General features: G+C 36.7%; 1 protein-coding gene across 1 annotated transcript; it reads left to right on the plus strand.

Moving 5' to 3' along the window:
• Window positions 1-35: 35 nt before the first annotated feature.
• hsd17b1 (hydroxysteroid (17-beta) dehydrogenase 1) lies at window positions 36-5,460 on the plus strand. The gene is made up of 7 exons (XM_036590471.1): window positions 36-76; window positions 916-1,028; window positions 1,475-1,636; window positions 1,830-2,009; window positions 3,057-3,150; window positions 3,429-3,609; window positions 5,293-5,460. The coding sequence occupies exons 2-7, from the start codon at window positions 929-931 to the stop codon at window positions 5,458-5,460; spliced, it is 885 nt and encodes a 294-aa protein (XP_036446364.1). The 5' UTR covers window positions 36-76; window positions 916-928.
• Window positions 5,461-13,636: the final 8,176 nt, after the last annotated feature.

The raw sequence follows: 13,636 nt of genomic DNA on the forward strand, positions 1-13,636 counted from the left end.
TACCTGCACAGAACCTTTATTTCTGACAGTGTATGAGCTACAGACTGGACTACAGGAAACAGGACCACAGTAAAAGGTAACTAATTTGCATAATGTTAAAGGGGAACTCCACTGATCTTTCAGCATTTCTACGTAATTATATGTTTGAGATGTAAACAAAATCATTCAGAGGGGTTTGCTGTGAAATGCTCCATTCTAGAGAAACATACAGAATCACAGTGGTGGTGATAGGAACCAGACATCCGAGTTTAATACCTCTAACACCTCCCACACAAAAAGTTATTACCTGAAATGGTTTTGAAATGTTGCCCAATGTCAGATACGTTGTTTTACAATAGTTTTGGGCATAAAACATTTTTTTAAAACCATTCAAGACAAACAGGGACATGCAGGGAGTTATAAGGCAAAATAGGCCCCAAATATTTGCATTGTAGACATTAAGACCCCTGGTTCCTATCACCACCACTGTAAAGAAATCTGAATTGGTAAGTTTCTCTACAAAAAACTGGTGAAATTCCCTTTTAACTCCACAAAGGTTTTTACTTGTTTCCTTCCCAGAAAAAGAAACTGTATGATTGACAGTTTGTCATTAAGAACCTGAATACAATTGACATGATTATTACTATGACAATGTAAAGTGTGTGAGGAAATGTATGCATGATTTTTTTTTAGTGTGTGTATGCATACATGGTCTTAGTGCACCTGTTGGACCAGGCAGTTCAGTGGGAAGTAGAGATTGTTTGCATTCAGTTGGCCTTGTGATAGTGAGGAACGCTAATGCCTGGAACTACAAGACACAACAAAGATCAGCTCAGAACAGCATCTCACCTCCCCCTGTGCAGTCCTTCCAGAACAATACCAGCACTCCTGCTCTCCTCCTCTGACCTGCTCTCATTTCTCTCCTCCACACTGCAGCACTGCTGTGTTTATGATGGAGCAGAAAGTGGTTCTCATTACTGGCTGCTCCTCGGGGATCGGGCTCAGCCTGGCCGTCCACCTCGCATCAGACCCATCTAAGGCATACAAAGGTAAATGCTGCAGTAACTCTCAGTGCTGCCATATGGTATCATTTAAAAGTTTGGACTGATTGTTGTTGTAAGCCTACATTTAAAAGCTGTTTTATTCAATATTTCAAGTTTTTTGGGAACATCAAAAAGTCATTCGCCAGTAAATAATTACAGTAATTATCCATGTATAGTCATTTCTGGTCAAGTTATCTGCCTTGAAGTTTTATCTCCTCTTTCCAAAAATGAGGCATAATAGAAAACAATTTTACTATAAATTTATTGACAGTTTTATTTAGCTGTCTCATTCACTGGAGAACCATCTACCAGCTCTTCACACAGCTTCAATTTTAAGTCCATTCCAATCTTTGAACTGCAGCGAACGTATGTTGAAATTTTATAGTGAAACGGGGATGTTTTTTTTTAATAATGTGCTTTGACTGATAAACAGGTCTAACTGTATGTTATAGTGTATGCCACCATGCGTAATCTGGATAAGAAGCAGCACTTGTTGGAGAGCGTGACTGGGCTGCATAAAGACACCATGGCCATTCTGCAGATGGACATCACTGACCAACAATCCATACTTACCGCCCAAGGCAGCATTACAGAAGGCAGAGTGGACATACTGGGTAAGAGATTTCATACTAATCTCTGTTGCAGTGGGATTAGTAATAAAAGATCACTGTGTTAAAAAAATAATTGTAATAAATCCCTGCATCTTATATAACATCTTGTTCCTAAGTGGAAAATGCCAGCTGCCCTTAACATTGTAAAAAAAAAAGTGTCTCTCTCTCTCTGTCTCTTTCTCTCACTGTCTGTTAGTGTGTAATGCAGGTGTAGGTTTAATGGGCCCTCTAGAGGCTCAGTCTGAGGACACCATGCGAGGAATCCTGGAGGTAAACCTGCTGGGCACCATCCGCACCATTCAAACCTTCTTACCTGACATGAAGAAGAGGAAACACGGACGAATCCTGGTCACCGGCAGCATGGGCGGACTGCAAGGTAAACAGAGGAGAGAAACAGAGAGAGAGAGAGAGAGAGAGAGAGAAAGAGAGAGAGAGGGTAACACCCCCCTTTCAGACCCTAGTTACCTCCACCCTCTCTATATCCCCACCCTTCTGACCACCACCCCACATTCCCCCACCCTTCTGACCCCCACCTCACATACCCCAACACTACACATATGTATTAAAAAAAGTTTCTGATTTTGTAGGATTAATAATTATACAATAAATGACACAATGTTTTTCTTTTAATATAGTCAACAATGTTGTTGTTAATATTGTTATTATTTGATAAATTGTTATTATAAGTGGTTGTTCATGTTGTTATTGTCATTGTTGTCACTGTTACAATGCTTTCAAAGATCAGTATGTAAAATGAGTAAAGTAGACAGAGAAGACAGACGGAATAAGAAAGTGAAAAAGGCCCTGAGTTTAGCCTTTCACTTCAGTAAAGATGTGGCTTGTGGAACAGCAGGGGGCGCTGATAAGGTGGTGGACAAAGGAAAAAAGTTTCCAGTCCAGGAGCCAGACTCTCAGAAACGTTCCATAAAAATAAATACACTTACAAGGAATTTTAAGACAGAAACTTTGTTGTTCATAAAAATGTTTTTTTCACTGCATATATTTATAATCCTTAAAAATAAGAAATGCAGAGAAATACAGATTTTTTTAAGAAAATCTGGATTGTTTTCATATTTCTTATGTTTTGATATGTTATGCACTTAAAAAACTTAATAAGTAAGTACTTCCTATGCAAGGCTTATAAACAGCTTTGTCTGCCATTTGTTTGGTGTTTGGAAAGGAAAATGTGTCAGGTGGCAAGTTCTTCTGCTGCAGTTCACACTTGTTTTCACTTAAATCCTTGCCTCTCCATGATCCTATCTAACAAAGTTTGCGTGAACTAATAAAGTAAAGGTGCTTAAGATGGCATCAGGGATCCCCCCTGACTGGACCAGGATTAGGAAACATAGATTGTAGGTGCCAGAAGTCATATTAGGAGTAAGTTTGCACCAGAAAAAGTTTAATGTGTGTCTCTGTATCTCAGGTTTGCCCTTTAATGAGGTGTACTGTGCCAGCAAGTTCGCAGTAGAGGGTGTCTGTGAGAGCCTGGCCATCCTGCTACAACACTTCAACATCCAGTGAGATCTGTTTTTCTCTGTCTCTGTGTATGGTGGTTTCAAAGATGCTCTTCTTTGACTTCATAACCCCTAAGGGCCATGTGTGGCCCCCCATGTTAATTATCCATAACTACGTAGGCCTCCCTTACATATTATATAATAGTTACTGAGTAATACTGAAAAAGTCTGAATGTTAACTGAATGATAAACACAGTTTAATGTGTTAAACTAGAACAGAATTCAGTCACAACTAAACATTACTGTGTTCAAAAACACTTGCTTCTTTCCCCACAATGCAGTGTGAGTCTGATAGAGTGTGGACCCGTCAACACAAACTTCCTGAGGAACCTGACCAAGACAGAGCTGAGTGACGAGTCAGTGGAGGTGGACACAGATACGCGCAGACTGTATGAGATGTATCTGCAGCACTGCCAGAAAATGTTCCAGAACGCAGCGCAGGACACTGACGACATCGTCCAGGTGAGCACAGATGTTCATATGTTCAACAAGGGTTCCATGTAGTACCCAAAAAAGATTATATAACTTGTAAGAATTGATGGACTAAAATAGAACTGAAAGATTAATTGTTTCATATCAAAATCACAATTTAAGAGAGTGCAATTTTAAAATCGCAAGAGCTGCAATTTTTAAAAATTGTAGACTACATTATAAAAATGTGGGGAAATTAAACCTAATAACACAAAGTTGTATGCTGTCGGTAGAGTTAGACCAATCAGAGGCAACTAAACCTCAAAGTGTTGTGACATCACAACCACAACTTACTGCCTTTCTGGCACACTACCTTAAAGGGTCAAGACACAAACCAGAAGAAGTGGATATTTTGGTATTTCTGGTCTCAATTTAAATCGCAGTCGCAATATTAGTCAGAAAAATCGCAATTAGATATTTTTCCCAAATCATTCAGCCCTATAATAGACAATATAACAACTGGTCATCAGAACATTGTGGAGGCAACTGTAGCACAGTTAGATAACATTCTGCATAATTCAGTCACATGTAAAAGTCATTCAGAGTTTGAGGTGTGAAGTGGTGCATTGTAGAGAAACTGTAGAGAAACTTACCAGCTCAGATTTCTTCACAAAGGTGATGATATGAAACAGGGGCCACGGAGTCTACAACGCAAATACATCTATGTTAGCTATTTAAAATGATCGGTAAACCAGAGACACCTGCCTTCTATGTTTTTATATGTAACGTTGATAATTGATCATCATAATTTGGCTTCTTCTTTTTTATAACTGTAAACTGAAAAACTTCGCTTTCTTTGGGGAATATTTTGCCTTACAACTCTCTGCATGTACCTCTCCACCATGAATAGCTTTTAAAAATTGTTTTAAAGCTATCGCAAAACCAAGTCTCGGGCATCAGGCAGCATATTTGTAACTGTCTTGTGGAAGAGCTTTCTGTGAGGGAGCTTTTAGAAGCCTCAAACACTTTAGATGTCTGGTTCCATTCACCACCACTGTGACCAATTCTGACTCGCTAAGTTTCTCTAGATCGGAGCATTTCACACCAAACCACTCCGAATCACTTTGTTTACAACTTAGTGGTTTAATTATGCGGACATTTTGAATAATGTCCACATAATTTAAGTAACTGGAATGTTGTTTTATAATAGTTTAATGATAAAGTTTTTACCTAAAAAACTTACTGTTTTAATCCTTTAATGGCAAAAAAAGAGTTTTTCAGCTGTGCCACTTTTTACCATTAACATTCTAAAAATCGTAAAAAATATTATATATAGAATATATCTAAAGAAAATAAATTTGTGCTACAGACATAGGGACCCCTGGTTCCTATCACCACCATTGCAAAGTTGGTGTTGATAAGTTTCTCTGCAATTAACCACATTACATCAAAATGGTGTAAAGGATTTATATCTCAATGATTGAATTATGCTGAAATAAAAAGAATTAGTGGACTTCCCCTTTAAACTCAGCATGTAAGAGGGGTTTAATACCTGAATTGGGCAAACTTCTAAACTTGAAGCATAATTTATTTTAATGGAAGTCCATATAATCTGCCAGGCCTTTGGGGAGTTGGTCTGGAACTTTATTCTGAATGTGATTTTCACTGTTGTTGTTTTTTTTTTTCATAGCTTTGCTGATTGATGTAAAATTAGCCTGTCTGTCTTCCACTCAGGTCTTCCTGGAGGTGATCCAGTCACCTTGTCCACTCTTCAGGTACTACACTAACAGTGCACTGCTGCCTCTGAGCAGTCTCAAACTCATGGCACTCGACGGCTCCCAGTACATCAGAGCCATGAGCAAGCTAATCTTCTCAGTGGAGAATGCAGATACACTGAAATAAAACACACCACAGTACTGTGCGAACAGTTAAGCCACTTTATTGATGCACATAACTGCCTACCCCATTATAACTTTTACATATGTGTGATGTAACATAATTGATAACTATATGATCACTGTAAAAATCACTATCAGTATGATCGATGTAAAAAAAGGATGTTTTCTCAATAATGGTAAAAATCTTCAAAATTATAGTCATTTAATTTCTTAGAAATACAATAATATCCACACTAAAACTTGGAAATATGTGTTTATGATGCACTCCATATATTAACTTACTATTGTGCTAATACAGCACAAATCCTGATTTATACAGTACTATACATTTTGGAATAAATGAATAAATGAATGAACTGGCCAAATAAATGGATATGAATGAACACAGATTATTTACAATTTCTGCATAATTCAGTCACAGAGACATCAACAAAGTCATTGAGAGGGATTTGATGTAAAATTGTGTTGTAGAGGAATGTATGGTATTTCTAATTTCTTTAAAATGGTGGTGATAGGAGCCAGGGGTCTCAATGTCTACAGTGCTTATACATCTACAGCGCTATATATCCATTTTATTCATTATCCATATCTGTCAGTGAACCCGCATACGTCTTCTGGGTTTTTATATGTAATAATTGGTAATAGCTGAATGAGACTTTAGTTTCACAGTCTGGTGTAGAAGTTTTGAAACTGAAATAAAAAATGAAGAAAGGAAACAGTTAGTGGACTCTGTCAGTACAGTGGAAGGTTATTTACATCTCCTACCTCTTCTGAGTCTGCCAGAGAGGAGAAAAGAGAAACACTGAAGTTCCTGTCCCTCCTTCTTTCTCTCTCTTCTATAAACACTCCATGTGGTCGCTCAGTGAGGTCTGTCTTTCTAACCTTGGCAGTTTGATTGCTTTGTTGATCATGTCCAGACACGAGGCAGCCGACTTGAACAAGGCCTCCTACTCTCCTTCCATTGCACACAGTTTGTTTAATAACCCGCTTGTCTGGTTATTGTTAGTGGCTTTGCTTTGGCTAGAGTTTGGTGCAAGAACAATGTGGTCTGAGAGTAGAAAATGTTCTGAAACTGACCTCAGTTCAAGGTCTGACCAAGATGAAATCATAAATCACATGTTCACAACATGTCCTTCTAATTTAGACTGGCAGTAGAAATAGTATTTGAAATTACTAACTGGTCATGTTAAGCTATAATACTAATTTTATCTGTAGAGCACCTTTCATACACAAAGCAGCTCAAAGTGCTTTACAACTGAAGAGTAGAGTTAAATGGGTCATTTTCCATTTGGAGCGGAAAACCGTGTCACAAAGGTTGCAGGGCTTAAAAAGATGCTTAAAATATTAGACACAGCTCCAAGAGTCAGTATAGACATTTCCACAGTTGATTTACAAGATTAAATAATACTTTTCTCTAATGTTTTCTCTGATTTTTCTTTTTTTATTCTGCTTCATAGTCGCTCTGCATATGGAAAACGACTTGTCACATAACCAATTTTCAACATTTGAAAAACTATTTTTAATATAAAACAATATTTTTCAGGGGTTTAACTTAGGAATTTGTATAAAACAGATTCATATGTACTTTTTATATCATTGACGTTATACTACATTAAAAAAATTATGTATTTTCATTAAAAAATACCTTTGTCACAGATATTTTGGTCACTGGTGTTATCAGGACTCGTAGTAATTTTAACTCTATTAAGCTGCCTCTTTGAGTCGAGGCTAATCAGAGAGGAAGTGTTTCAAGGCGCGAGAAGGCGAGTCACACTTGCTCACTATATTTAATTAATTTATTAATAATGTTGTTCATCAGGCAGCACATAACTTCTGTGTGTCACCAGTGCTATAGGATTTAATGGATGGGTAATTAAAATGTTGTCAAAATAATGCCAGATATCATTTTTATTAGTAATTTTAATACAAGGTCACCTGACCACCAATGAGTCAGCCAATTTACAAAATCCTCAGTTTTTAACCAGAATGCCACTGGTGTTACACTATATTCATATAACACCAGTGACTGTAAAATATCTTTGTAATTAAGCTCTCCTTTTTTGCATATATGGTAATAGGAGATGCTAATGGACACATTAAGATTATTAATTAGTTGTCAGATAAAAGAAACTGATTTTTTAAAAATGGTATCCACCTGAATTCCCATTCCAAATGGAGAATGTTCCAAATAATAAAAACAAAATAAAAGCAAAATAGGAACAGAAAAAAACTAAAAAAAATAAAATAAGGTAAAATGATAAGTAAATAAAATGAATGACAACAGTACAAATTTTAACTTACACTTTAGTGAACAGTTTGGAAAACAGTCGCTGAGGCCAAATGATGGAGCAGCAGGTGGCGCTGCTAAGCTGATAGTAGACACAGGAAAAAAAACTTGTCATCATACACTATACAGTACTGTGCAAACGTCAGAGACCTTTACTTAACTTTCAGTCCATTAGCAATTAAGTACAAGCTTTCAGAAGATATTTCTGAGGAGATTAAATATAATCCACTAGCAGAAGGAAGAGAAAAGTTCAGAGGAAAATAATTGAAAAACAGAAGGTTCCAAGGTTCCACTCCGAACAACCGTGAAAGACCTGGTAGACCAACAAGACTGTCCCCATCAGATAAACAGCACTTGAAGCTTTCATCTTTGAGAGAGAGGAGAAAATCAAGCTGCCTCAGATCTGAAAACATCCACAGGTGTTTCTGTCCATCCTTCTACTGTGAGAAGACAACTCAGCACTATGAGTCTCAAAGGATGTGTAGCTGTCAAGAAGCTCTTACTGAGAAAATGAAATATTGCAAATCAAGCACAGAAGCTGCTGGTGTTTTCAGAACAGTGGACTGACCACCCCAGAGTCCAGAACATCACTGAATGTGTTTGGGATTACTCAGATCGTGAGAAACAGAAAAATGCAACCAACTTCTGAGATGGAACTTTGGAGGAATAAACAAATATCAGTGCAGATTTAATACACTAAATACTGGACAAATTATAATCTGTATAATTTATTAAATATATGTTTCTGCTAAAAATTGATTAACTCAGTGGCCATTTTCACTGGGAATTAAATTAAGGGATTTTAGTGAATTAAGCTACTTTAAGGTTCACCCATTGTTGACACTAGTTCAACTGTGCCCAGGCATCAGATAAAGACCCCCTGCACTGAGCTATAGAGGAATGGAACTGCCTTCTCGGGAGTGATGGAGCTCCATCTAACACCTTTGGGATGAGTTGGAGTGGCGTTTATGATCCAGAACTAATCATCCAACATCAGTACCTGACTTCACTAATACTTGTGTGGCTGAATGCAATCAAATCCTCACAGCAATATTCTAAAATCTAGTGTAAAGCCTTCCCAGAAGAATAGAGGCTGGTGCTGCAGCAAAGGGGGACAAACTACTTATTAACACCCCTGATTTTAGAAGTAATGTTGGATGAGAAGATATTTGAACGTTATAGTAACAGTTTGCTGAGTTTCAATGATTTTCATTGTTCCGTTGTTACTTAAACAGTCTAGAACAGTAATAATGATTCTGTAGCCACCTGCAAAATGATTGCAGATGTGTGCATCATTTCCACATGAATTAAAAATATTACATCAACACAATCATTGCCAACAGAACATGAGCTGACTGACAAAACAGTATCAATATAATACATTTTATTAATGTTGAAATTATGTACAGATTTAAATGCTTTTTGCAGTGATTGAAATGTTCTTCTCTGTATGTCTGTTTCACATTCACGTGTTCAGCTGTGCCGTACGTTACTCCTGGCCTGTGGTAACAGTTACGTATGTGATTGGATTAGCTGGTAGTACCTGTGCAATCCAGGATTGGTTAGGTGCCCTAATTAGGCCCTGCTGAGTAAAAGAGGTTTGATCGAGGTGACTGGTGTTGGCCTGAGAACCACATAACCAACTTTAGCCTGTATCTAAAGAGCCCATCATCAGCACACAGGATCATGATCATTAGAATCAAAGATTACAGTTTATTAACTAATTAACTTGCTGAGGGTGCAGCTACAAAAGCACGGCTGTACAGAGTAGCGAATTCCACAGTTCATGTTGGAGGCCCTGCTAGGGCTGTCACAATTATTACATAATCGGTGTATTGCAATTATTTGAGATTATCACAATTATTCAAGATGACTATAGTCGTTTTCCACAGTCAAATTATGGTGTAACAAACAAAATGTGAATTGGGTGTGTTGGGTTGAGATGAATAAATGTAAATAAGCGAATAAAAGAAAGCAAAAAAAAGAGAGTAAAAGAAAATAAATCCTTTGAGACATCATGAGCAATGTTTGTTTTTTGTTAGCTATGTGGCTAATGCTAACGTTTTTAGCATGTATGCTGGCAGAATGAGTTTTTTACTAATGTTTTTTAGGTGGCTAATAAAGCAGCAACTTTAGACTTATATTTTAAGAGCAAACTATTAACAAGATAATTACATTTTATGACATTTATATGACAATTATCAGACGCAGTCCCAGCTGTGTCATTAGTCATTTATTTCCATTTTCACACTGTTAATGTGGCCTTTGTTTGCATGCCTGATGTGCTGGACTATGTGGATTAGAGCTGGGCTGGCCTGACTATCAGTTCAGAGCTGAACACCATCATAAAATGGTCAATGCACTAAGTGCCAAATGTACTTAGGCCATAAAGTGACCTTGCAGGTAACCAATCCCAAAAAGCTATAATAGGCAACAGTGTAGTTCAATGGCAGGACATTGACCATATTATCACACACACAGGTCAAATCAACCTTTTATAACACACATAGGAACACATACTGGTTTTTTATGCAATGTTATGTGAAATCATGTATAGTTATCATATGCTATTATATACATACTTAAAAAGATGGTTCTTCAATGGTTCTTTAGTAAGGAAAATGGTTCTATATAGAATCATGAACACTCAAAGAATCCTTGGCATGATTAAAGGGTTCTTTGCATAATGAAAAGGTTCTTCAGATTGATGGAGAATGTGCTGCAGATTGTTCTACATAGAACCTTTTTTGAAAAGGGTTCTGTACAGCACCAAAAAACGTTCTTCTATTGTTATGATGTCAAGCTTGTTACAAAGGGTTCTTTGAGTGTTTATGGTTCTAAGCAGAACCATATTTTTACTAAAGAGCCCTTGAAGAACCATCTTCTTTAGGAGTATAAGGTAATGTAAAGGGCATTTATTCCATGCAAAGTCAGTACCATGCTGTTGGTCCTGTACACTCTTAGCAAAAGCGTTCTAAATAGTACCAAAAAAAATATGCAATGGTTTATAACAATAGTGGAACCCTATTTGGTGCTGTGTTAGACCATTTTAATGGCTCTTTACAGAACTATATATAACAGCATCATAGAGAAGAACCATTAAACCATACAAAGAACCTTTTATGCATTCAAACAGTTCTTTAAGTTGTGTCAGTTCTATATATAACCATTGCCTGTACTACAGAACCCTTGAAGAACCGTTTTCAGGGAAAAGGTCAGCCTTGTTTTTTCTGGGGGTTTTTTCCTGGTCCTACAATGTCAGGATATTTTTGTCCTGAAAATGTAGAAAAATGAGTGCACACACAGAAACACACACACCCACACACTTTAACATTAAATTAACTGTGTGAGAGTGGAGAGTCCAAAGTGCGTCTGAATCACGCGATTTGCATGCATATGATTAGCGCAAAGTGCACACCTAGAGGAACACGCTGAAAGGCCTACTGAGGTGAAGTGGAGTCTTTTGAGTAACCCTGATCACTCTGAATGTTTTCTGTCCTACATTCACCCAGAGCACTATCATATGATCAATAGGACACACTTAAAGTCACAGTCAGAAACTTAAAGCTACACTGTAAAATCAGCTGGAAAAAGTCCAGCAGCAGGAGAGTCAGATAAAACCCATTATTAACAGTAGAGGTGTGTTTTCTCAATGATGGTAAATCTGTAAAATTACAGTCATTTTATTTCTTAGAAATACTGCCTTTTTCCTGTAATTCAACACTTTCACTAATTCTACTATAGGTATACTGATTTACAGTATTTTACCATAATAATAACATTAACAACCATTAAAATAAACACAAATGTCTGTGAAATAAGAGTGATAATTCGTTTTTGTAAATTTGCATTACATTTCTGTGAATTAACAGCAGTGTTGAAGTACAGTATATATGTATATGTTTAAATACATACATTTAACCCTTTTTTCAAAAACGGGTATTGACCATTAAATTTTACAGTACTCTGACAGTGAATATATTTTGTTTTATAGTGTATAACACAGTTATTTCATTCAATTAACAAGAATGTCCACAGAAAAACGTGTGTGTAAATTATGTGTGTTTGTGATGCACTCCATATGTAAACTCTGCATTCTAATGCTTGATTGACTGATTGATTGATTGACTGATTGGTTCCTGGCCAACTGTGCTAATACAGCAAAATTCCTGATTTACACAGTAATGTAAAGTATTACATTACATTAGAATGAATGAATGTACTGACCAAATAAAGGGATTTGAATAAATGAACTACAAAAATATTTCAAATTTTCTGCATAATTCAGTCTGAGACATAAACAAAGTCACTGTGAGGTTTTGATGTAAAATGGTGTGTTGTACAGGAACTTACAGGATTTCAAAATTCTTTAACACGGTGGTGATAGGAGCCAGGGGTCTCAACGTCTACAACGTCTCACATTATAAATCTATTTTATTTACTATTCAAAGCCACAAGCAAATCTGTGTTCTTCTGAGTTTTTATGTCTAATGTTGGTAATTGTGGTAAATCTGAAATTTTTTTTTTTACTATTTTGCCTTGCGTGTATCCCTCCGTCATGAATGGATTTAAAAACTATACGTTTTAGGCCATAACTATTGTAAAACAACTTCTCAGGGATCAAGCAGTGTATTCATAGCCATTTTATGTAATAACTTTCTGTGAGGGAGCTTTTAGAGACATTAAACTCTTCAGACGTCTGCTATCACCACCACTGTGCACATTTGTTTCTGTAGAACGGAATATTTCAAACTACTCTGAATTCATTTAATTACATAGAACTTTGAATTTTGAATAATTGGTCAAATTCCCCTTTAACTACAACCATATTAATATGATATCATATTTTCATATTTAATTTCTGAATATAAATGACAAATATCTGCTGTAAAATAATTCTGCATTGCTTTCTCTGTTTGCTCTGAAACTCTGATATGTTTGCAGGTAGATCTCTCACCACAGATCTTAACTGATAAAGTACCACTGACTCTAGATACGTTATCAGTAGTTTCCTCTGTAACACTTGCTGTGAATATCTACACACTTAAAAAAGATGGTTCTTCAATGGATCTTTAGAAAAGGAAATGGTTCTATAAAAAACATGAAAACACTCAAAGAACACTTTGCATGATTAAATGGTTCTATAACGCACCTTTTTGAAAAGGGTTCTGTATAGCAACAAAAAGGGTTCTTTGACATCCTTGACATCGTAACAACAGCAGAACCCTATTTGTTGCTATATAGAACCATTTAATGAAGATCCACAATACGTTCTCCATCAATATGAAGAACCCTTTCACAATGCAAAGAACCATTTAATCTTGCAAAGGCTTCTTTGAGCGTTCAGGTCTGTATTAAAGTCAGAGTGACGTGAAGATGTTAATACCGAGTAAAGACTGTAAATTCCAGAAACTTTTCCATCTAATCCCAAACTCCCCCCCGAAGTGAAACGTCACAGCGTGAAGTGCCGCCCGTATTAGGCAACACGATATACTTCCCACCCGTATTCAGGTAAGCCCCGCCCTTCCAATGCTGGGATTGGCTAGCAGTTCAGTAGTCCGGCCCAAACTGAAAACCTTACATTCAAAAAGCTTATCTAGGATAATGACATAACACAGGAACATAGATTTTAGTAGACCTTTAGAAGTTTAGGAGAAATTCGGTAAATTTTTAGACTAAAAGAAGCTGCAGGAGAGAACCGGATAATATGCAAGTCAACCGGTTTGTATTCACATCAACCAGTGTATTTTAAAACCTTCGCCTTAAACAGATGATATCCAGATAAATCAGTTCGCAAACATGTTAACCAGTTTTTATTAAAATTTCTACCCAAATAGCTCAAATTCTAATAAATAACACGTTGATAATAGTGTTGTTGGCAGTTGTCAGTAAT

The sequence above is a fragment of the Colossoma macropomum genome, unplaced genomic scaffold, assembly GCF_904425465.1.
Source record: "Colossoma macropomum unplaced genomic scaffold, Colossoma_macropomum, whole genome shotgun sequence".
In the NCBI taxonomy this organism is placed as follows: domain Eukaryota; kingdom Metazoa; phylum Chordata; class Actinopteri; order Characiformes; family Serrasalmidae; genus Colossoma; species Colossoma macropomum.